Genomic DNA, 22,375 nt, shown 5'->3' with positions numbered 1-22,375 from the left:
GGGGATTGAACCCAGGGGAATTCTTTCTCTGAGTTACACCCCATCCCTATTTTATATTTTATTTTGAAGCAGGGTCTTGCTAAGTTGCTGAGGCTGGCCTTGAACCAGTGCTTTTTTTGTTTCAGCCGATCAAATCCTGGGATTAGAGATGTGTTGCTGCCACGCTCAGCAGCACAGATTTGATGAATGTTGACAACTGTTTTTGCCTGTGTAAACTGAGCAACTCTCAAGGCCTAGAATACGCTGTCACTCCAGAAAGCTTTTGATTCCCCATTCTAATCAGTCTGTCCCCATCTCCCACCCAGAGGCAACGAGAAGCTGATTTATCTCAGCATAGATTGTTTTTTGCCTCTTAAACTTTTGTATAAATGAAATCATAGTTTGTGCCCTTTTGCGGAAGGCTGCTTTTAACTCAACATAGTATTGTGAAATTCACCATTCATCTTTTACTCCTGGTTGCTGAATGGAATTGCATTGTATCTGCATGTTCTCATCCACACTTCTGTTTAGGTCAGGGCTAAGATAAAACTGTTATGAAAGTCTCTCCCCCCCTTGTTGCAGTAAGATATCTGTTACTTAAAATTTGCCATTTTAATCAACTTTAAGTGCATAATTCAGTGACATTAATTGTGGTCACTGTGTTGTGGAGCCATCACGATTATCTGGTTCCAGATTGTTCTTAATCCACAGGCATGTGCAGCTGTTCAGCAGCACATCTCCTGTTTGCTCCCCATTCGTGCCCTGCTGACCTCTACTCGACTTTCTTCTGTGAGTTAGCCTATTTTACATTTCCACTTCATAAAAGTGAGATCATGCTATATTGTTTGTCTCTTTCTTATTTAGCATCATATTTTCAAGGTTCACCCATGTTGCAGCATATAATAGAAATCCATTCCTTATGTGGGTGAATAATATTACATCATGTGGCTATATTTTATTATTAATCTCTTATGCCTCTCTTGTGGTGTTTAACATATTCTGAATATTCTGTTTTGTTTTAAAGCTTTTGCATATGTGTGTATTCGTGTCCTTTTTCACAAAATTTAAGTTGTTTAAGGCAAACACTGAGGCTATAAAGAACACCCAGAGAGGGGTTAAATAAGAATTGAGGCAGATTTCCAGATAAGCCTGCCTTTTGTTTTTAGAGTTTCAGTAAAATAATTATAGATTGCCGAGCGTGGTGGCGCATGCTTGTAGTCCCAGCATTTGGAAGGCTGAGACAGGAGGCTGGCAGTTTGTGGCCAGCGTCAGCTACTTAGTGAGGCCTTTGTAACTCAGTAAGACCCTATTTCAAAATAAAGAATAAAAAATAGGGCAGGGGGTGTAGCTTGAAGGTTGAATACCCCTGGGTTCCATCCCCAGTACCGCAAAAAAAAAAAAAAAAAAAAAAACACACACACACACACAAAAATACAATCACATAAAGTTATAAGAAGCAGTAGATTCTTTGTGCCCTCTGCCCACTTTCCCTGCTGGTCGTATTTTGCAAGATGGTAGTGCCATATCAAAACCACAGCATTGTCACTGGAATATACAATTCACAGATCTTACTCTGATTGTTCCAATTTCTTTTATTCTCATTTTTATGTGTGTATTTAATTCTATACAATTTTACCATATTTGTAGGTTTCATGTATTCCACCACCAAGATTCAGAACATTTGAGTTGGCACAAGTGCTATCCCCCTCCTTTTTTGCAGTCCTGGGGGTTGAACAGGGTGTTCTACCTCTGAGCCACAATTTAGAACTTTTTATTCTTTACTTTGAAATAGAGTTACAAAGTTGGAAAGGGCTTCCCTAAGTAGCTATGGCTGGCTGTGAACCTGCCATCCTCCCGTCTCCGCCTCCCAAGCACTGGGATTAGAAGTGTGCACCACCACATTCCTCTAAGTGCTACCCTTTATAACTACACCCACCTATTTCCTTCTACTTCCTCCTTCATCCCACTAACCTAAAATTTGTTACTTCAGAATGTCATGGTGGCACACATCTGTAACCCAGTACTTGGAAAGCTGAGACTGGATGTTGGGAGGTTCCAGGCCAGCCTCAGCAACTAGTGAGATCCCTCAGCAACTTCAGTGAGACTCTTTTGCAAAATAAAAGATAAAATAGGGCTGGAGGTATAGTTTGGAGGAAGAATGCATCTGCATTCAACCTGTAGTACCAAAAGGAAAAAAAAAAAAAAAAAAAGAATAAATGGAATCATATATACCTTTAAGGGTTGCCCCCACCTTAACATAAATCCGTGATGATTCATTTAAATGGTGTGTAGCAACAATGTTTATTTCTATTCTAAGTAGTCATCTGTGGAATGCATATGACAGTTTTTTTTAACCATTCACTTATTAAAGGACATCTGGGTCATTTCCAGTGTTTGGCTATTACAAACAAAATAGCTGTGCAGGTTTTTTGTGTGAGCATAAGTTTTTTTATTTCTTTGGGATAAATGCCCCTAAATCTATAATCATAATGGCGTGTTTTGTTCTGTACCAAACTCCCAAAATATTTCCCAGGGTGGCTGAACTATAATCCAGTCTGTCTTCATTTTCACCAGCATTGTGCATTTACTACTTTTTCATTTAAGCCATTCAGATAGGAGTGTAGTGATATTTTATGCCTTTAATTTGTATTTCTCTGATGACTAATCACGTTGAACATCTTTTTATACACTTACTATCTGTATATCTTTGGTGAAATATACTAATAAAATAATTTTACTAGTACATTGCAATTATAGTGAGGTGCAGTGTGATAAAAATGTGCATGCACACTACTCTTCTTTTTTTTCCTATGGAACTTTGAGCATTCATTTACTCATTAATTAATTTGTTGTTATACTAGGGGTCGCACCCAGGGCCTCATGCATGCTAGGCAAACACTGTACCACTGAGCGACATCCCCTGCCTGAGTTTTGAGATTTCTTTATAGAGTCCAAATAGTAGCTATTTATCAGACACTGGTTTATGAGTATTTTTTCACCCAGGCTGTAGCTTGTCTTTTTCTCCTTTATTTAATAGTCTGTGCCTTTTTCTTTTAAAGCTTTATTTTTCTTTTAAAATAGTAGGTTGAAATTATATTGATGTTATCGTTTTGTTATTGTTCAGTGGTTGTTTTTTTATTGCTTTTTAATTATATGTGCTCTGTAGATTATAGTTTTCCAATTGTAAATTGAGTTTTCACAGTAAACTTTCTGATTGAAATTGACTTTTAAAATGAGCATGGGCTTGGTGGCTTACACCTCTAATGCCAGCATTTGGAAGGCTGAAACAGGAGGATTGAGGTTCCCAGACAGCCTCAGATGCTGAGTGAGGCAACTCAGTCAGACCTAGTTTCAAAATAAAGAATAAAAAATAGGGATGGGGGTGTAACTCAGAGGTAGAAGGCCCCTGGGTTCCATCCCCCTCCCAAAAATAAATAAATAAAAGGAAAGGAAAAGACGAACTGTTCATGTTAAAATAACTTTAAAGAATGTGTCTATCAAGAGCAGCCTGAGGGAAGGGCTTGGGGTGGGTGAACCTTGTCTGGAACTTGATTCAATCAACCAATTGTAAAGAGACAGTTGATGAAAATTGAATGTGGACTGGCCATTAGTTACTATCAAGCATTTTGTTAGATATGATAATGGTATTAATGGTTAGTTCTAAAAAAAGAAAAAAATCTTCTTATACTTTAGAAATGTATTCTGACCTGGGCATGGTGTTGCACATTTATAATTCCAGGACTTGGGAAGTTGAGACCAGGAGGATCGCAGGTTTGCAGCCGGCCTCAGCTACTTAGTGAGGCCCTTCACAACTTAGTGTGACCCTGTTTAAAAATACAGAATAAAAGCCAGGCGTGGTGGCGCACGCTTATAATCCCAGCATTTGGGAGGCTGAGACCGGAGGATTGCGGTTTGCGGACAGCCTCAGCTACTCAGCAACTCAGCGAGACCCTGTTTCAAAATAAAGATAACAGCCAGGCGTGATGGCACACATTTGTATTCCCAGTTCTTTGGAGGCTGAGACAGGAGGATCACACAGCTTCAAAGCCAGCCTCAGCTACTTAGTGAGGCTCTCAACAACTTAGTGAGATCCTGTTTCCAAATAAATCATAAATTAGGGCTGGGGGTATAGCCCAGAGGTAGAATGCCCCTGGGTTTCATCCCCAGTAACGGAAAAAACAAAAACAAACAAACAAACCAAAAACAGAATAAAAAAATAGGGCTTGAGTATGGCTTGGAGGTAGAATGCCCCTGGGTTCAATCCCTAATACTGTGCCTCCCCGCAGCTCCTGCCCAAAAAAAAAAAAAAAAAAAAAAAGGTGTATTTTGAAGTATTTACAAGAACAATACTATTGTTACTGTGTTGGATTCTTTCTTTTTTCTTTCTTTCCTTCCTTCTTTCTTTCTTTCTTTCTTTTTTTCTTTTCTTTTCTTTCTTTCTTTCTTTCTTTCTTTCTTTCTTTCTTTCTTTCTTTCTTTCTTTTTTTGTATTGGAGGATGGAACCCAGGGGCATTGTACCTCCTAACTACACCCCCAGCCTTATTTATTTATTTTATTTTAGTCTTTTTATTTTTGAAACAGGGCCTCACTGAGTTGTGCAGGGCCTTGGTAAGTAACTGAGGCTGTCCGGGAACTGCGATCCTCTAATCTCAGCCTCCCGAATGGTGGGATTACAAGCGTGCGCCACCATGCCCAGTTTAGATGGGGCTGTTTTAAAGTATTCTAGGAAAAAATTGTTTAAATGAGACAAGAACATTTCATGGGAGTTCAATGTGCTTATTCTTTTACAATTTTTATGTGTTTCTTTTTTTCTGTTTTGATACTAAGGATTGAACCCAGGATGATTCTGAGCTACACCTCCAGATCTATTTTATGTTTTTATTTTGAAACAGCTGACTGCGAACCTGCAATCCTCCCCTCTCAGCCTCCCAAGTACCGGGATGACAGGCCTACGCCACCATACCTGGCTGAAATTTTTTTTGTGACAGTCTTTTTTTCCTGGTTGATAAGGCACTGACTTAATTTGCACATGGCATGCTATACACAGTGCAATTGTGAGTCAGTGACGCCCAGTGTGACAGGCCTCTATGGCGAGTCACCACTTCTGTAAGGGCCCTCAGGAGGACCGCCAGGCCAGATCTTCCCACCGTGTACATCAGAAGCAGGGCCTGAAGGAAGGGCTCGGCTCAGGTTGCATTGCTAGCAGTGGCAGGACCCTGTTAACGCAGGTCATCCGATGTCCAGATCCCTAGTTAGCTCTGCTTTGCTTATTGAAGTCTTCCTTTCTTCCTTTGTTGCAGAGCCCTAGCGAGTTTGTGAATTTTAAATAAAATCGGTATGTGCCTATAGTGCTCACCTTGTCTGTTTATTTTCCTCAGAATCTGGTCAACCTATATGTGGAAACGGAATGGTAGAACAAGGTGAAGAATGCGACTGCGGCTACAGCGACCAGTGTAAAGACGAGTGCTGCTTTGACGCAAACCAGCCGGAGGGGAAAAAATGCAAACTAAAGCCAGGAAAGCATTGCAGGTCCGTGCCGATTCTAGGGCTCTCTGCTCCCAGGGCGCGGTCCAGAGCAGTTGTGGCGGATTGGAGCCTGAGTGAGAGATGCTTGTGGTTTTAAAACTTTGTTATTTTGTTTTATATTTTTGAAATAGCATTTGGTGTGTTGAGGTTGGCAGTTTGAACTGCTTATAATTTTTATGGTAAATTTTGCAAAAGGACTTAAAAGGAGGCCTAATAAAATACGTTATTTAGTTTCTAACTTTCAAAATGTGACTCTCATCTTCCATATTTATAGAGTCTTGACTTTAAATATTTAGGTAGTGTGGAGGATATACACTTTTGTGACTATTTTATAATTATTTACCATGTCCAGTTATGTCAGTAGTGATAGATTTTAAGCAATATAATATAATTTGTATAGTACTTTTAAGATGGCTAGCCTATGTCAGAGTAGCATTACCTAGCATTGAAGAAGATGAGATGTCTGACTTAAAAATCAGGACCATATCTAAGTATACAGAAAATGTCAATGTCTTTTCCTTAATCACAATGTTTCTTCTAGCCCGAGCCAAGGTCCCTGTTGTACAGCACAGTGTACATTCAAGTCCAAGTCCGAGAAGTGTCGGGACGATTCAGACTGTGCAAGAGAAGGAATATGTAATGGTGTCACAGCTCTCTGCCCAGCGTCTGACCCTAAACCAAACTTCACAGACTGCAATAGGCACACTCAAGTGTGCATTAATGGAGTAAGCATTTGGTTATATATGTTTTTAAATTAAACTTCATAAACCTGCTTTTTTAGCATATTTGTTGACACTAAAGCTATGTAAAGTAACTAATCTTGGTTTCAGTAGCATCCATGTCTATTCCCTGACAAATCATGAAGGTGGCATAGTACCTGGTGGCATTTCATTAGCCACGGACTTGTGTTTCCACCTACACGTGTTCGGTATTCCCTGGAAAAATGTAGTGATACAGCTAGGGATGTGACTTTGTCTATACTGCTTTAAAGTTTTCTAAAATAATAGTTTAGTAGCCTAAATAGAACTCTTCTGATTATTTTCTCTGAATATAAAGCCTTTATTAAAGGTTTTCATGGCTAAATATTACATTCCTCTCCATGAAGAAAATTTTAAGTTTATTTTACTTTTTTTTCTGCTTTTCTGTAGCTTTGTGTGTGTGTGTGTGTGTGTGTGTGTGTGTGTGTGTGTGTGTGTGTGTGGTACTTGGAACGGAACTCAGGGGCCTTCTATCTCCAGGCTACACTCCCAGACCTATTTTATATTTTATTTGGAAACAGGGTCTCTTAAACCAGCTGAGGCTGGCTTTGGACCTGCGTGCTCCTCCTGTCTCCGCCTCCTGAGCGCTGGGATTACAAGCGTGTGCCACCACGCCCGGCATACAAACACATTTTAAAAAGAGTTGATACAAGTAAGACAGTAAATCTTTTAGAGCAGTGTGAAAATAAAAGAACAGCTACAGCAGGGCGTGGTGGCGCACGCTTGTAATCCCGGTGCTTGGGAGGCGGAGACAGGAGGATCACACAGGTCCGAAGCCAGCCGTGCTGGCTTAAGAGACCCTGTTTCCAAATAAAATATAAAATAGGTCTGGGAGTATAGCCCGGAGGTAGAAGGGCTTCCAGGAACCTCAGTACCACCAAAAAATAAAAAAAATAAATGTGTTTGTATGCTGGGTGTGGTGGTACCTGCTTGTAATCCCATTACTTGGGAGGCTGAGACAGGAGGATCGCAGGTTTGTAGATAGCCTCAGCAAGTAGTGAGAGTATAGTTTGGATGAAAAATGCCCTGGGTTTGTTCCCTAGTACCCCCCCCCCCCAATGTATTTGTGTGATCCAGTTCTGGTGTGTTTGTCTGTGTGTGTGTGTGTGTCTGTGTGTGTGTCTGTGTGTGTGTGTGTGTGTGTGTGTGTCTTTGTGTGTGTCTGACTGACTGTGGTGCTGGGGATTGGATCCAGGGCTTTGTGCATGTTAGGCAAGTGCCCTACCTCCGAGTCACATCTCTAGCTCTATGTTTGCTTTTTTTTTTTTTTTTTTTTATGGTGGTACTGGGGTTCCTGGAAGCCCTTCTACCTCCGGGCTACACTCCCAGACCTATTTTTACATTTTTATTTGGAAACAGGGTCTCCTAAGCCAGCGCGCGCGGCTGGCTTCGAACCTACGTGATCCTCCTGTCTCTGCCTCCCAAGCGCGGGGATTACAAGCATGCGCCACCACGCCCGGCTCTATGTTTGCTTTAAACACGTATTTCTACTTGGTTATATTGACACTGGAAGCTTATACCTGTTACTATGAATAATAGGCTTAACTGCGAAGGGGTTAAATAATCTATCTTTTATTCCAGCAATGTGCAGGTTCTATCTGTGAGAAGTATGGCTTGGAAGAGTGCACCTGTGCCAGTTCTGATGGGAAAGATGACAAGGAGTTATGTCATGTCTGCTGTATGAAGAAAAGTAAGGCTTTTCAAACATAAGTATAAAATGTTTTCTAAAAAGCATTTTTTTTTTCTAAATTTTAAGTGTTAAACTTTGGTATACAGTTTGGAGAGACAGTTTCTAGCTAAATTTAGCCCCTTGAGAAAATTTTAAATTTAGCATAGCATTGTGTCTCTAGTATTACGGTTGCTACAATGTTTTAAAATGATATACTAGAAAAACATGGCCAGTTTAATGGCAGTCATTTATATAATCATGGTTAGAGGGTTTTAAGGCCATTGTAGGCAATAAGTTAAACTTGCTGTTTATATTGTAACATCTAAGGTGAAACGTCAGTGAGATCATCCAGCTGAACTAGAGAATACCTGGTTAACATGTCATGTTAATGACTTTAGGCAGTCTCTTCTTTCCCTTTCCCCGCTGGCCAGTTAGGAAACCTGATCCTTAACCTGTACCTGGCTCTTCTGTTTCAGTGGAACCATCAACTTGTGCCAGTACAGGCTCTGTGCAGTGGAACAAGCAGTTCAGTGGTCGAACCATCACTCTGCAACCCGGATCCCCTTGCAATGATTTTAGAGGCTACTGTGATGTTTTCATGCGGTGCAGATTAGTAGATGCTGATGGTCCTCTAGCTAGGCTTAAAAAAGCAATTTTTAGTCCAGAGCTTTATGAAAACATTGCTGAATGGATTGTGGTAAGTACAGTTTTTATTTATCTGAAATCTTAACTTAAAATGGTTTGATCTTAATTGTACTTGGCCAGAAGTCACCAGTGTTGTGGGACAAATAACTTCTTTCCTGTTTATAATGGCATTAACTTTATGTGAAGGTGTTTACAGAGTAATATCCCTGGTTATTATTTCATTCTGAAGTGCTCAGAATCTCTGCCTTGGCATCATTCATAGTTGTTAGTGGATGATGGAGTCATTCTATTATACTGTGCTCTGCAGTTTATCTCTGGATGGGTTACTTCCTCCTGGGTTCATATGATTAGACCATTTTTATGAGACTTTTTCCTCGAGTCATTTTGGAAAGCCCTGCTTGATTTTCATACTTCTCCCTTGTCTCAATATAACAGATAGCCAGTTGCGGGTTCTACTTTGCTGAACAGGAGAGACGAGAGAGAAATTGGTGATTTTCTGAAGTTTTTTTCTGATCTTTCAGTATATTTTCTGGCTCTTCATCTTGTCCATGATAGGAAGTGTTGAACAGGGTAAGATCAGGTATAGAGCCTTTTGCAGATATTTTAATGATTACAGATGTTCATCTAACATTAATAAACTGAACTGTATTTAATTTTTAAGTCCACATTTTTCCAAGTTGTACATTGAATTACCTAGAATTTTCTTAAAAGGTTACTGGGAATGACTAGATAAATTCACTTAAATGTTCATGCAGTCTAAGTGGTTATGTTAAAAATTTTTGTAGGAACCTTTCAAATGATGTATTTGAGAATGTGCTATACCTGAATTGAATGTAGTTGGTTTGGAAACTGACTTAAAATTTAGACCTCCCCCCCATTAGTGTGTGTGTGTGTGTGTGTGTGTGTGTGTGTGTGTGTGTGTGTGTGTATGTGTGTGTGTGTGTGTGTGTGTGTGTGTGTGTGTGAGAGAGAGAGAGAGAGAGAGAGAGAGAGAGAGAGAGAGAGAGAGAGAGAGAGAGAGAGAGATAGGTATTAAGGATGCTTTAATATGAAAGATGTTGTCTGTATGAGATGTCAGCCAAAAGGTAGTAGTTAATATCAGTATTAAACTAGTATTTAGTGCTGGGTGTGGTGGTGCACGCTTGTAATCCTAGCATTCAGAAGGCTGAGACCGGAAGATCAGGGTTTGTGGACAGCCTAGGACACTTAGCGAGGCCCTTCATAACTCAGTGAAACCTTGTTTCAAAATTAAAAGAACTACAAAAAATAGGGTTGGGGGTGTAGCTCAGGGTACAATGTCCCTGGGTTCCAATCCTCAGTACCGTTCCCCCCAAAAATAATATTTATAATCCATAGGAAAAATATGTGACTTTTAGATATGTAATGACTATGTAAACATTGGAATTGGTTGGGTCCTTCCCTTCCTCCCTCCCTCCCTCCCTTCCTCCATTCTTTCCTTCCTTCTTTGATTGTATGGTACTAGAAATTGAACCCAGGAGTATTCTGTCTCCAAGCTATACTGCCAGCCATTTTTATATTTTTCATTTTGAAACAGGGTCTCACTACATTGCTAAGTGTCTTACAAGGTTGCTGAGGCTAGTCTGAAACTTGTGATCTTCCAGTCTCAGACTTTTAAGTACTAGGATTACGGGAGTGTACAACCACACCTCACTCTAAAGTTTCTAAAGTCTTAGCCGGGTATGGTGGCGCACGCTTATAATCCCAGTACTTGGGAGACTGAGACGGGGAAGATCCGGGTTCTCAGCCAGCCTCAGCTACTTAGTGAGGCTCTCAGCAACTTAGTGAGACCATGTTTCAAAATAAAGAATAAAAAGTTGGGCTGGGAGTATAGCTCTGAGGTAGAATGCCCCTGGGATTAATCCCAGCACCACATAAAATAAAATAAAATTTCTAAAGTCTCCTTGAAACATGATATGTTACTCATTTTTTATTCCTGTGATTGTTACACAATAGCTGTTCAGTAAATATATGTTAAGCCAAAGGTCCTTCTGGCACCATGGAGTAATGGAAGGAGCATGGGCTTGGAAATGAAGTCGAGATGCAGATCATCTTGGCATTTATTGAATTCTGGATTTTAAGCGAATTATCTTTTCTTATGTGTGTGTGGTGTTAGGGGGTATTATTCCACCTCCAAGCTACCCTCCCCCTCTACCCTATTTTGTTTTTTATTTGTAAGCAGGGTCTTGTTGAGTTGTTGAGAACCTTGCTAAGTTGCTGAGACTGGCCTTGAACCTGTGATCCTCCTGTGTCAGCCTTCCAAGTACTGGGAACACATATGTGTGCCACCATGCCCGGTTAGCAATTTACCTTTGTTAGTGTTTACCTTGCTGCTTTTAGCTCAGCTCCAGTCTTTTGTTTTGAATCTATTCCAGTGACCTCTAATAAGTTGAAATCTGGTATTCTTGTTACTACGGGGCAGTGTGTACAGGAAAGCAGATCTGTTAACAGGGAACTCAGTTACATTCTACTGAGTATAAGTTGTAGTAGATAATTTAGATTTTCTAGGGACTACATCATATCGTCTGAACATTTATTGTTGTTATTGTTCTTGAGATATGGGTCTCTCACTGTGTCTACTGGGCCAGTCTTGAAATCCTTGGGCTGAAGCAATCCTCCTGTGATGGGACCACGGGCGCACACCACTGAGCCTGGCGCAGACAGACTCGTTTTCACTTTTCTCCAATACCCTAACTTTGACTCCAGATTTTAAAAACTCATTTGTCCCGACTTTAAAAATATTTAATAGACCCAATCTTTTAAGTATTTTGAAACTTTTTTTTTACATTTTAAGTGGGTTTAACAGAACAGTTACTCAGCGAATCAGCAACATGAAACCGTTTCACATACACTATAATTAATTAACCTGCGTCTGAGTTTATACACATTTGCCTTAAGTGAGTTTGGAATAGCACTTACTTTTACTTTATGTTGTTACATGATACTCTCACATAGCGTGGCCCGTAGTGCCTGAAGTGTGCCTTGGCTGCTGATAGATAGCAGGCCAGGCCAGGGAGCAGGATGAGAAGGATCCAGCTCTTTGTAAGTGACGTGTTTCCTTGGCTGATGTGCAGAGTTCACTTGTGCAGCAGAGTGTATTCTGTAACCCTAACAGCTTGGCTCGGCCTCGTGTCAAGCAGGGCAGGGTTCTTCTAGTTAGTAATGGCGGCTGTCAGGAAGGCCACTGGTGTAAGAAGCTATGAAGGCGGTGAGGGTTGCTTCACTAACTTTCCAGCAGCACCTGGTGGCCTTTTACCTTTTTTCAAAGGTAATACTGTGGCAACTTTCCTCCTCACACAGGGCAGAGTAGGAAGAACTTCAGTAGGTCAGTCTTTTGTGGCATGGTTTACTGACTGCTACCAGTGCCCCGGAAATACAGCTTTACTTTCTGTGGAAGAATTGTTTTATTATAACTATGGTTAGGTTCTTCCAAAAGGCTTTCAGTATGTTTGCTGAGTGCCTGCCGTGCGTCTGTCTAGGAAGTAACCTCCGGTAGATTCTCGAGGCGTGAGTCCTCTGCCTTGGAGAAGACTGAACGCGCTGCACAGCACCTGCTGAGACCTGTGTCTCCGTCCCTCGCCTTCCAGTAGGGGTTCAGGTTCTCCTGCAGGTGATGTGTTCTCATGTTGTGCATCTTTTGTTTTAGCCTTGACATTTTAGAAAACCATCTCTTACCTTGGTTTCTTTTCTTTTTTCTTTTTTGTGGTACTGAGAACTCATGAGTGGTCTGTCTTCAAGCTACAACCCAGCCCCTTTTTTGTTTTGTTTTGAAACAAGGTCTTGCTGAGTTGCTGAGAGTCTTGCACACTTGTTGCTGATGCGCTCCACGCACCTTTGATCCTCCTGCCTCAGCCCCCCACATATTGGGATTGTAGGCTGTGCCCCATACCCTGCCTTTGTCAGGGTAATCATTGTGTTTTCTTTTCCCTTGTATTGCCTGATGTCTTGTGGCCTTTTTCTTTGCATGTGTTCAGATTTTTCAGGAGTTTCTTTTTTATTATCATTTTGACAAGAATCAACACTTTCTCACTATTTGGATTAATTTCTCCTCTGATTTTATGATTCTTGGAGCACTGTTTCCCAAACACATCATAGAGCACAAGACCCTATGTGGGTTTAGTGGTCATATTCCTCTGTAAAACACCGCAGACTGTGGCAGGGTGGTTACTTACAGAGACTGTAGTTGTCTCTCCGAGAATTGGGAGAAGTATTATAGTACATTCATCTTTTAAATTTCATTTTCTAAACATATCTACCTTCAGAAACTTATTCATAGAAAGCTTACAGAATTCTCATTATCCACAGAAGTCATTTGGGGAAACATTGATTTAAAAAAATGGAAAATGGTTGTAACCTACACCAGAGTCCTTGATTGCCTAGTGTAACAGGGCATGTGCTCGTCACCCCGAGCTGTAACAGTGAAGACACAGTATTGTCACAGGGCTGAGCATATGGTAAGGATGTAGTGTACATTTGCTAGATAAGTGAAGCACATTTCTTAAATGTCATAATTTATGTGGAAAAAATTAAAATTATACATACTGTCTTAACTTTGAAGCTGTAGGGTTTTTTGTTTCCTTCCCTGGTATTTTATCTTGCTTGCAGTGGTTGAGCCTACAGTAACCAGAAGTTTATTGCCACTTCTTTTTTGCTTGGAAGATTGCTGGGGGCCAGGGGTTGAAGGATAGCAGACTATTTGGTCAAATCCCAGATTATAGTGTTTTCTGAAGGATAAAAAGAAAGCTTTCTGTCTCTCTTTTTTGAGCTGATGCCTGTTCGATTTTTCATCTTAGAGGTCTCTTTTGTATATTTCATATTGGCTTAATACCCTCTTTTCAGAAAAAAAAGCACCCCTCTGAGCGTTCCACCACACCCTTATTTTTATTCATTGCCCCCAATTGTACCCAAGGTTACCTTCACCACTTTGACAATCTATTATTATTATTAAGCATCATTCTAAACTGGGCATGGTGATGCACACTTGTAATCTCAGTACTTGTGAGGCTGAGACGGGAGGATCACAGGTTCACAGCCAGCCTCAGATACTTAGTGAGGCCCTCCACAACTTAGTGAGAACTTGCTTCAAAATAAAGAATAAAAGTTAGGGCTGTGCTGGGTGTGATGTCGCACGCTTGTAATCCCAGCACTTGGGAAGCTGAGACAGGAGGATCCCACAGGTTCGAAGCCAGCTTCACCTACTTAGTGAGGCTCTTAGCAACTTAGTGAGACCCTGTTCCCAAATAAAGTATAAAATAGGTCTGGGAGTATAGGCCAGAGGTAGAAAGCCCCTGAGTTCCACCCCCAGTACCCCCCCCCACATACACACACATACACAATTAGAGCTGCGAGTATAGCTCAGAGGTAGAATGCCCCTGGGTTCCATCCCCAGTGTTGCAAAAACAAACACAGAAAACCAAAGAGCATTATTCGATGAATGCCTAATAAGTTAGACTGGCAAATCTTAACCTTTTGCTTGCTATTACCTTTATGTAAATGACTGTGTTGAATAATATCTGTTTCTTTTGTAGGATCATTTTCTCAGGATTGATTTAATGCTTGTTATCTTTGAGGCCATTTAAAACTTTTGGGTACCTTCTCTTTGTCTTTTAAGTTTCCCTTAACACCCTGTATTACAAGAGCCTGGCACACAAGTGACACTCATAAAATGTTTATTGAATGATGGCAACGGTTTTTTAAAATATACTTTTATTGGGGCACTGTGCATGTGCGCCAATAAAATACGATTCAGTGCATTGGTGCGTACCGAACCTCCTCATAACGAGATTCGGAGTCACAGCAACATGCCCACAGCACTTGGGTTTGTTTCCTCTGGATCCACCCTGCTCTCTCCTCTCCCCACACTCCTTATTGAGATCAGTGTTGATAGTTTTAAATGTACGTGCACTATTTGAACTCTGTCCTTCATCCGGTGCTCCCCCACAATTCTCACTAACGGGTGAACAAATTGTGACCTTTTAAGATAAAAATGTATTTGTATTTAGTGGTCTAGTGGTATATAACATACTACATCAAAGTGAGTAAAGTAGTACATAGTTGTATATAAAAGATAAAGCATAAAACAAGATATGATTTAGCTCTGATAATTTTATATTTATGTATTTATTTATGTATTTATTTATTTATTTATTTTGGTGGTACTGGGGTTCCTGGAAGCCCTTCTACCTCCGGGCTACACTCCCAGACCTATTTTTACATTTTTATTTGGAAACAGGGTTTCCTAAGCCAGCGCGCAGGGCTGGCTTCGAACCTGCGTGATCCTCCTGTCTCTGCCTCCCAAGTGCGGGGATTACAAGCGTGCGCCACCACGCCTGGCTATGTATTTATTTAGCAGGTCTGGGGATGGAACCCAGGGGCATTCTACCTCTGAGCTACACCTCCTGCCCTATTTTTTATTCTTTATTTTGAAACAAGATCTCACTGAGTTGTAGAGGGCCTCACTTCACTAAGTAGCTGAGGTTGGCTGAGAACCACAATCCTCCCAAATGCTGGGATTACAAGCTTCTGTCTTCTACTCCATGCCATGTTCCATTTCCCCAAACACTAAATTTTGAAAAGGTAGCACTAAAATATTTTAAGCTTTGGGCTTCTGGAAAGATTTGGAAAAGGCCAGGAACACTGTTGTAGTTTGGACTGAAAGTTCTCAAGCTCTCAGGTGCTTCTGTTTTAGTAACAGCTGTTGATCTGAGTCAAGTCTTCTTCTGACCTCGCTCTCAGCATGTTTACTTCGGCCATTTTCCTTTAACTTCTCTTATTGCCACTCTGCTTGGCTTTGCTCTCGATTTCAGACAGTAGAGATCTTGAAAATCTTGTGTTAGCAGTATCAATAACAGTTTTTATATTGTCTCTCTTAAAAGATCCTTGTCAATTTTTTTTTTTGCCTATGTTAGGCAAACTAGACATAATAAATGGGCCATTACAAGAGTTTTGAGGTCAATATTTAGAATATGATTCACCTGTAGAAATAGTCCAGTGTGTGTATGTGTTTATTTAATATATATAATATGTGTAATATATAAACTATAAATATATAAATAATTATAAGCATATTTATATATTTATAAATAAAATAAATATAAATATATATATTATTTGCTGTACTGGGGATGGAATCCAGGGGCATTCTACCTCCGAGCTCCACCCCTTTGAGCTATACCTCCTGCCCTACTTTTATTCTTTATTTTGTTTTTGTTTTTGTTTTTTTTTTTTTTTTTTGGTGGTACTGGGGTTCATGAAAGCCCTTCTACCTCCGGGCTACACTCCCAGACCTATTTTATATTTTTGAAACAGGGTCTCTTACGCCAGCACGGCTGGCTTCGAACCTGCGCGATCCTCCTGTCTCCGCCTCCCAAGCGTGGGGATTACAAGCGTGCACCACCATTCCCGGCGTTTATTTTGAAACAGGGTCTCACCAAGTTGTGGAGGGCCTCACTAAGTAGCTGAGGCTGTCTGCAAACTGTGATCCTCCGATCTCAGCCTCCCGAATGCTGGGATAGTGTGCGCCACCATTCCCAGATTGGGTATATTTTTTTGTGTGTGGACTAGTTACTGAGGTAGAAGGATAGAAGTTCAAGGGATACACAGTCCAGATTGGGTTAGAGAAGACAGGTACATAGAGACAGAGCTTCAGTTCTGTATGCTGTTTTTGCACAAAATAGGAGAATATTGAGGAAGCCCTCTCTATTTTTTGGTGGTATTGGAGAAGGAACTGAGAGCCTCTTATATGCTAGGCAAGCACTCTGCCCCTGTACCCTTTGCCCTTACCCCAGCCCTGGAGAAACCCTCTTTAAGATATCAGAGCCAAGTTCTTAAGGATTAGTACAGGCAGAAGGTATAGAGATATTTATAAAGAGGGAGCATATGATAAAGTCACAGGAATATGAATTTTCCAAACTGAAATTTTTTTCTACATTTGAAAAGTTTGATTATTCTTTTTTAATCAGTACAGTAATATGTCGAAAAATAGACATTATTTTTATTCTGGATCCCCAGGCTTCCTAGTCTGAATTTCTTTTGTATTGTTTGGAAACAGTCTATATCACTATAAGAATATATACTAGCCCGGCGTGGTGGCACACTCCTGTGATCCCAGTACTTGGGAGGCTGAGACACGAGGATCACAGGTTTGTGGTCAGCCTCAGCAACTTAGGGAGGCCTCCGCAACTCAGTGAGATCCTGTTTCAAAATAACATAGGGCTGGAGATACAGCTCAGAGGCAGAACTCTCTTGGGTTCAATCTCCCGTACCATGAATAAACATACAAACAAAAAACCCAAAAAAGAATATATACTTAGAAAATAAGTAGAGTCCTATCACATGTACTTTGCTGTACTTTATTGTGTACTCAAGCTTTACTTTAGTTTTCTCTCTCCCACTTAATGGTCTGTGCTGAAAGTGGTGGGAAGTGTTTGGAGAAGAGTTTCCTAATGGATTGACTTAGTCAGTTTCATACTTTCTATAGTCTTAGCACCAGTGGCACCTGAAAGATGGTCATGAACAGGAGAGTAGGAAGGATGTGTGTTAGAGCATGGTGAGTGCAGGGGATGGAAGCAGATCTTGAAACAGAACTCTCAGCTTGAACTAGCAAGAAGACCTGGCCCCTCGGCACTCAGGTGGCATCGCTTCTCCAGAGGGTCTGTGGGAATGTGCAGTAGTTACCCGAGTAACCGAGGGCTCTTCTGGCATTTGCTAGATGGGGACCAGGGATGCTGTTTCCTGCATGGCTCTAATTGGTCCTTACCATTTTGACAGACTGAGGGAGCCCTGTACCCTTTTGATAAATAGGTCTGTTACTGGAGGATAGATAAAAGCAGAAAAAACAAAACAAAGAAATTTGTTCATGGAAAATTCACATAAGGGAAAGGGAAGCCAGGTGTGGTGGCCCACGCCTATAATCCCAGTACTGGGGAGGCCGAGACAGAAGGAACACAGAGGTTTGAGGCCCTCAGCAACTTAGACCCTGTTTCAAAATAACAAGGGGGCTAAGGGTTTAGCCTGGAGGTAGAATGCCCCTGGGTTCAATTCCAGTCAAGGAGGGGGGTATCATCCTGAACCTTAACAGGAGAGCAGAGCTCTGAAAATTGTCTTCTATGGGAAACAGAAGAAAAGAAGTAATTTTGAAAAGTAGATTATAAACTTGCGATTTCCAAGCCAGATTCAGCCTTGTCAGTGACATGCTCTGTAATGTCTACATGTTGTTTTTAGAAATTTTGAATGAGTTTGCGCACACTTAAAAATAGATCTAAAATAAAAATACAGATTTTTAGCTTCTCCTGAAAAGCGAAGTCTTTCAGCAGAAAGGTACATTGCATTATACCTTACCTCCTTGTAGGCATTTGAGTTTGTGCAGAAATGAATAATAAGAGGGGCAAATATCAGGCACAGATTATAGAATAGAATGAAAATAAAGAGAAGGAACGTGGGTATAGAACTGTCCTTTACAGCGATTTATTTAATCTGAGAATTATATCTGGCTTTTGAGAAAACACACTTAAGTGGAAGTCATTCAGTGTTTGAACACTGAGGCTGGCCTTAAATTTGCAATCCTCCCCAAGTCCTGAAATTACAGGCATGTACCACTGCACCCAGCTTAGAAAATCTTTTTCTTTTTCTTTTTTTTTTCTTTTGTACCAGGGATTGAACCCAGAAGCATTCTACTCTGAGCTACACCCCCAGCCTGATTTTATTTTTTATTTTGAAACAGGTTTTTACTAAATTGCCAAGGGTCTTGCTAAGTTCCTGAGGCTGGCCTCAAACCTATGACCCTCCTGTCTCAGCTTCCCAAGTACTGGGATTACAGGTGTACGCCACCACACCCAGAAGAAAATCTTTTAAAATGAGAGTTCCACTAGAAATAATTAGCAGTAACTACATATGTATTATGACAATCTGTATTTACCCCAATGTGAAAATTTATTTTTAAAGCCATAAGTATTTTGTATGATATTTATTAGTAGTACATGTGGTCTTAAAACAGTGTAAATATTTGGAATTACAAAACAGACTTAGAAGCCGGGCGTGGTGGCGCACGCTTGTAATACCCGCGCTTGGGAGGCAGAGACAGGAGGATCGCGCAGGTTCGAAGCCAGTCGCGTGTGCTGGCTTAGGAGACCCTGTTTCCAAATAAAAATGTAAAAATAGGTCTGGGAGTATAGCCCGGAGGTAGAAGGGCTTCCAGGTACCCCAGTACTACCAAAAAAACAAAACAAAACAAAAACAAAAACAGACTTAGAAGTTCTTAAAAATGGAAGCAGTAGCCATGTGTGGTGATGCACACTTGTAATCTCGTACCTGAAAGGTTGAAACAGGAGGATTGCAGGTTCGAAGCCAGCCTCAACAATTTAGTGAGACCCTGTTTTCAAATAAAATATAAAATGGGTCTGGAGGTGTAGCTGGAGGTAGAAGGTCCCTGGGTCCCATCCCCAGTACCACACACACACACACACACACACACACACACACACAAAATGGAAGTAGTAATTTTTCCACAAATAAGATTATGTCTAATAATTTTTGAAGTGTTTGTTTGGCTAATTGATTTAACATTATTTAAAGTGAATTTTTTGGTCCCTCTTAGAATGGATAAATACACATTGCTACAGTGTATATATCCTTTCACTTTTCCTATTAAAAGATAGCTTCTAAATGAATAAGTGAATGAGAATAAAGCAAAAAAGACCAGTGTGTATATGGGTGTTTGTAGTCAGGATCTCAAATTCCAAATGACGTAAAGAAAGGAGCAAGGACTGGGCCCCAGTGGTAAAGTTCTTACCTAGCATAGGTGGGGCCTGGCGTGGGTCCCACCGCCAGGCTGCTAGAGAAGAGAAGAAAGAAGAGGAAAGGGGCCCAGAGAGAGAGGCCCACTCTGTGATGACTAAACAACCCTGCAGGCCAAAGAAAATTTCAAAATGTATCCACTTGTAGAGTTGAAATGAGTTATGTACCTTCTTGGCCATGAAGAGTATAAAAGCAAACAAAAAAATTCAGTCTATAAGACTAAGACAAAAAACAAAGGAAATATTTAAAAATATGAGAAAATATAGTACAGACTTCTATGAGATGATCCCACTTTTGCATATGTGTTTGTATATGTGTGACAAACATAGTTATGTATGGAAAAGAGTGAAAGAAAAATTAGATTGATTGACTTCCTCTAGCAGGTGAAATTATGGGAGATTTCTATTTTTTCTTTAAACTTCTTTATATTTAAGAAATTAATATATATGTATATATGTGATATAAGCACAAACATATATACAAATTTCAAGTGACAAATATTCTTTAAAAATTAAAATGTACTCTGTTAAATATTTTGTACTCTAAAATATTTAATAATTTTTTCAGTGAAAAATATCTGTTTATTTCTAGGCACATTGGTGGGCAGTATTGCTTATGGGAATTGCCCTGATCATGTTAATGGCTGGATTTATCAAGATATGTAGTGTTCATACTCCAAGTAGTAATCCAAAGTTGCCTCCTCCCAAACCACTTCCAGGTAAGGATATTTTAACAAGTATATTTATAACTCAGAGCCATTTACTAGATGGAATAGAGTTTAAATGAGTCTTTAGTAACTAATATTACAGAACTTTCTCCTTGAGAGTGGAATTATTTAAAGCTAGAAGTTTTTACTTTTGCTTGGTATTTGTTTTCTCGTTTTTGTTTCATAGAACCTGGGCAAGTTCAGGATTATATGGCCTCAAACTTTGCATTCTGCTGTCTTCCCTTGTTTGTATTGTGGTAGTTAATGCTACTCTTAAATTTTTGTCTCTATATTTGAATGGTTGAGCTTCTGTCATGTTTTTAATATCTGTGCATTTTGTTTTCCCCAGGGGTGAGGATTATGTGGAATAAGGCTAGACCCCAATCGTGAGAGTCTTAGGATAGTGGCTTCATTCATGAGAGAATGACAGCCAAGTAGTCTCCATCATGGAATAATCTAGTACTCGGGAAGCGGAGACAGAAGAATCGCAGGTTTGAGCCAGCCTCAGTACTTCATGCGGTCCTCACAGGTCCTAAAAAAAAAAAAAAAAATGAGAAGGACTGAGACTGGCCTGGAGATGGAACGCCTCTGGGTTCAATTCCCAGTACCAAATAATATGGCTACTGCCAATAATACTACAAACTAAAAATAGTAGTAGTTGTCTCTACCCCTGAAAACAACTTTTGGTTTTGTTCTCTACTGTTTGGCTCTCAGGAAGACATGAGGGTGAGGCCCTCTTGAGATTTGCTCTGGTATTTGGAGGAGAAAAGGGGAGAAACCAGTTGTTCCAGATTTAGCCCCCACTTCTTTGTCCCTCCCCTCCAAGGTACTTGTCCTCTGTGCCACTTTCAGGACGCTGTTGATGACAGGTGTGGGGTAGACATTGCCCAAGGCAGTGCTCGGCTCAATGACCATTTTTCCTCTCCTGCCTACGCACGTGGTCTACTATCCTATGCAAAGTATTTAAAAAATAGGACTTTTGTTTTCTAGTTTTTTTCTTTCCTCTCAGTTGTTCCTTTGTATTGCTTGTTTTGGGTCAAGAGAGCCTACAAGTCATGTGAGAGTACAGTATTTTATTGGGGATCAGTGAAAATTTGATTTTTCTGTTACTACTTTTTCTAAATTCATAGTATTAGCCCTCTGGAACATACATTAGTCCAAAGGAACTTCCAGTTATGGTTTTGTTTGGTGAAACAGATGTTCCCTTGTGTATTGATCTCATTGTAAGGAAATAACATTTTATTGAACCCTCACAGAAAGTGCCGAGCACTTTTGTAGGAATTACTATAAAATGTTACAATACAATGTATGAATTAGTTGTCATGCCTCTTAGACAAATGAGACGTCCAAGTGTCAGCGAGGTCTCAGACACTGGAGATGCTGGGATTACAAGCGTGCACCACCACACCCAGCCTAAATATTTCAATTACTAATTTTTATATTGAATACCTGTTGAAATTGACACTATTTTGGCTATATTGGGTTAAGGAAAGTAAATATTAGAATTATTTCACCTGGCTGAGCATGGTGGTGCATGCCTGGTAACCCCAGTACTGGGAGGCTGAGACAGGAGGATCTACAGGTTCAAGGACAGCCTCAGCAACTTACTGAGACACTCAACAATCTAGCGAGACCCTGTTTCAAAATTAAGAAGTGAAATAGGACTGAGGGTAGAATGCCTCTGGGTTCAATTTCAATATCACATTAAGGAAAAGAATTATTTCACCTGTTTTTTTCATGTCTACCAGAAAATTTAAAATTATACCGCTCTTACTGAAATAACAGCTTTGTTTTTAAAGATTAAAGCACTTACAGTGAGCCATTTTGCTTCCATTGTGATTCACAGGCACTTTAAAGAGGAGGAGACCACCACAGCCCATTCAGCAGCCTCCGCGTCAGAGGCCCCGGGAGAGTTACCAGATGGGACACATGAGACGTTAGCCGCAGCTTTTGCCTTGGTTCTTCCTAGTGCCTACAATGGGAAAACTTCACTCCAAAGAGAAACCTATTCAGTCATCATCTCCAGACTAAACCCTCACAAATAATAGTCGAAGACAAAAATGGCAAGAGATCATGTCCTCAGATCAGGTGGAATTACTTAAGTTTTACAGCCTGAAAATTCCAATTTTTGGGGGGTGGTATAAAAAAGGAACTCAATTTTCTTATGGACAAATATTTTTAACCTAATGGCACAAAGTCTTAGGATATTATTATGTGCCCCATGGTCCCTGTTCTTTGTTGCTGCATTTTCTTCACTTGCAGTCAGACTTGGCTCTCGA

General features: G+C 40.4%; 1 protein-coding gene across 2 annotated transcripts in view; it reads left to right on the top strand.

Annotated features, from left to right (window-relative positions):
* The window catches only part of ADAM10 (ADAM metallopeptidase domain 10), a gene marked incomplete at both ends in the record, with an annotated part of 135,135 nt that extends 113,098 nt beyond the window's left edge, over nt 1-22,037 (top strand). For both annotated transcript variants that reach the window (XM_080693413.1, XM_080693412.1), the window contains 6 exons: nt 5,359-5,509; nt 6,048-6,231; nt 7,846-7,954; nt 8,410-8,630; nt 19,982-20,108; nt 21,943-22,037. In XM_080693413.1, coding sequence (XP_080549539.1) covers nt 5,359-5,509; nt 6,048-6,231; nt 7,846-7,954; nt 8,410-8,630; nt 19,982-20,108; nt 21,943-22,037 — 887 coding nt within the window. The remainder of the gene's footprint in view (nt 1-5,358; nt 5,510-6,047; nt 6,232-7,845; nt 7,955-8,409; nt 8,631-19,981; nt 20,109-21,942) is intronic.
* Nucleotides 22,038-22,375: the final 338 nt, after the last annotated feature.

Source organism: Muscardinus avellanarius (assembly GCF_963383645.1).
Source record: "Muscardinus avellanarius genome assembly, chromosome: 3".
NCBI classification, from domain to species: domain Eukaryota; kingdom Metazoa; phylum Chordata; class Mammalia; order Rodentia; family Gliridae; genus Muscardinus; species Muscardinus avellanarius.
Note: the sequence above shows the minus strand (reverse complement) of the source record. Positions and strands in the feature narration are given on the sequence as shown.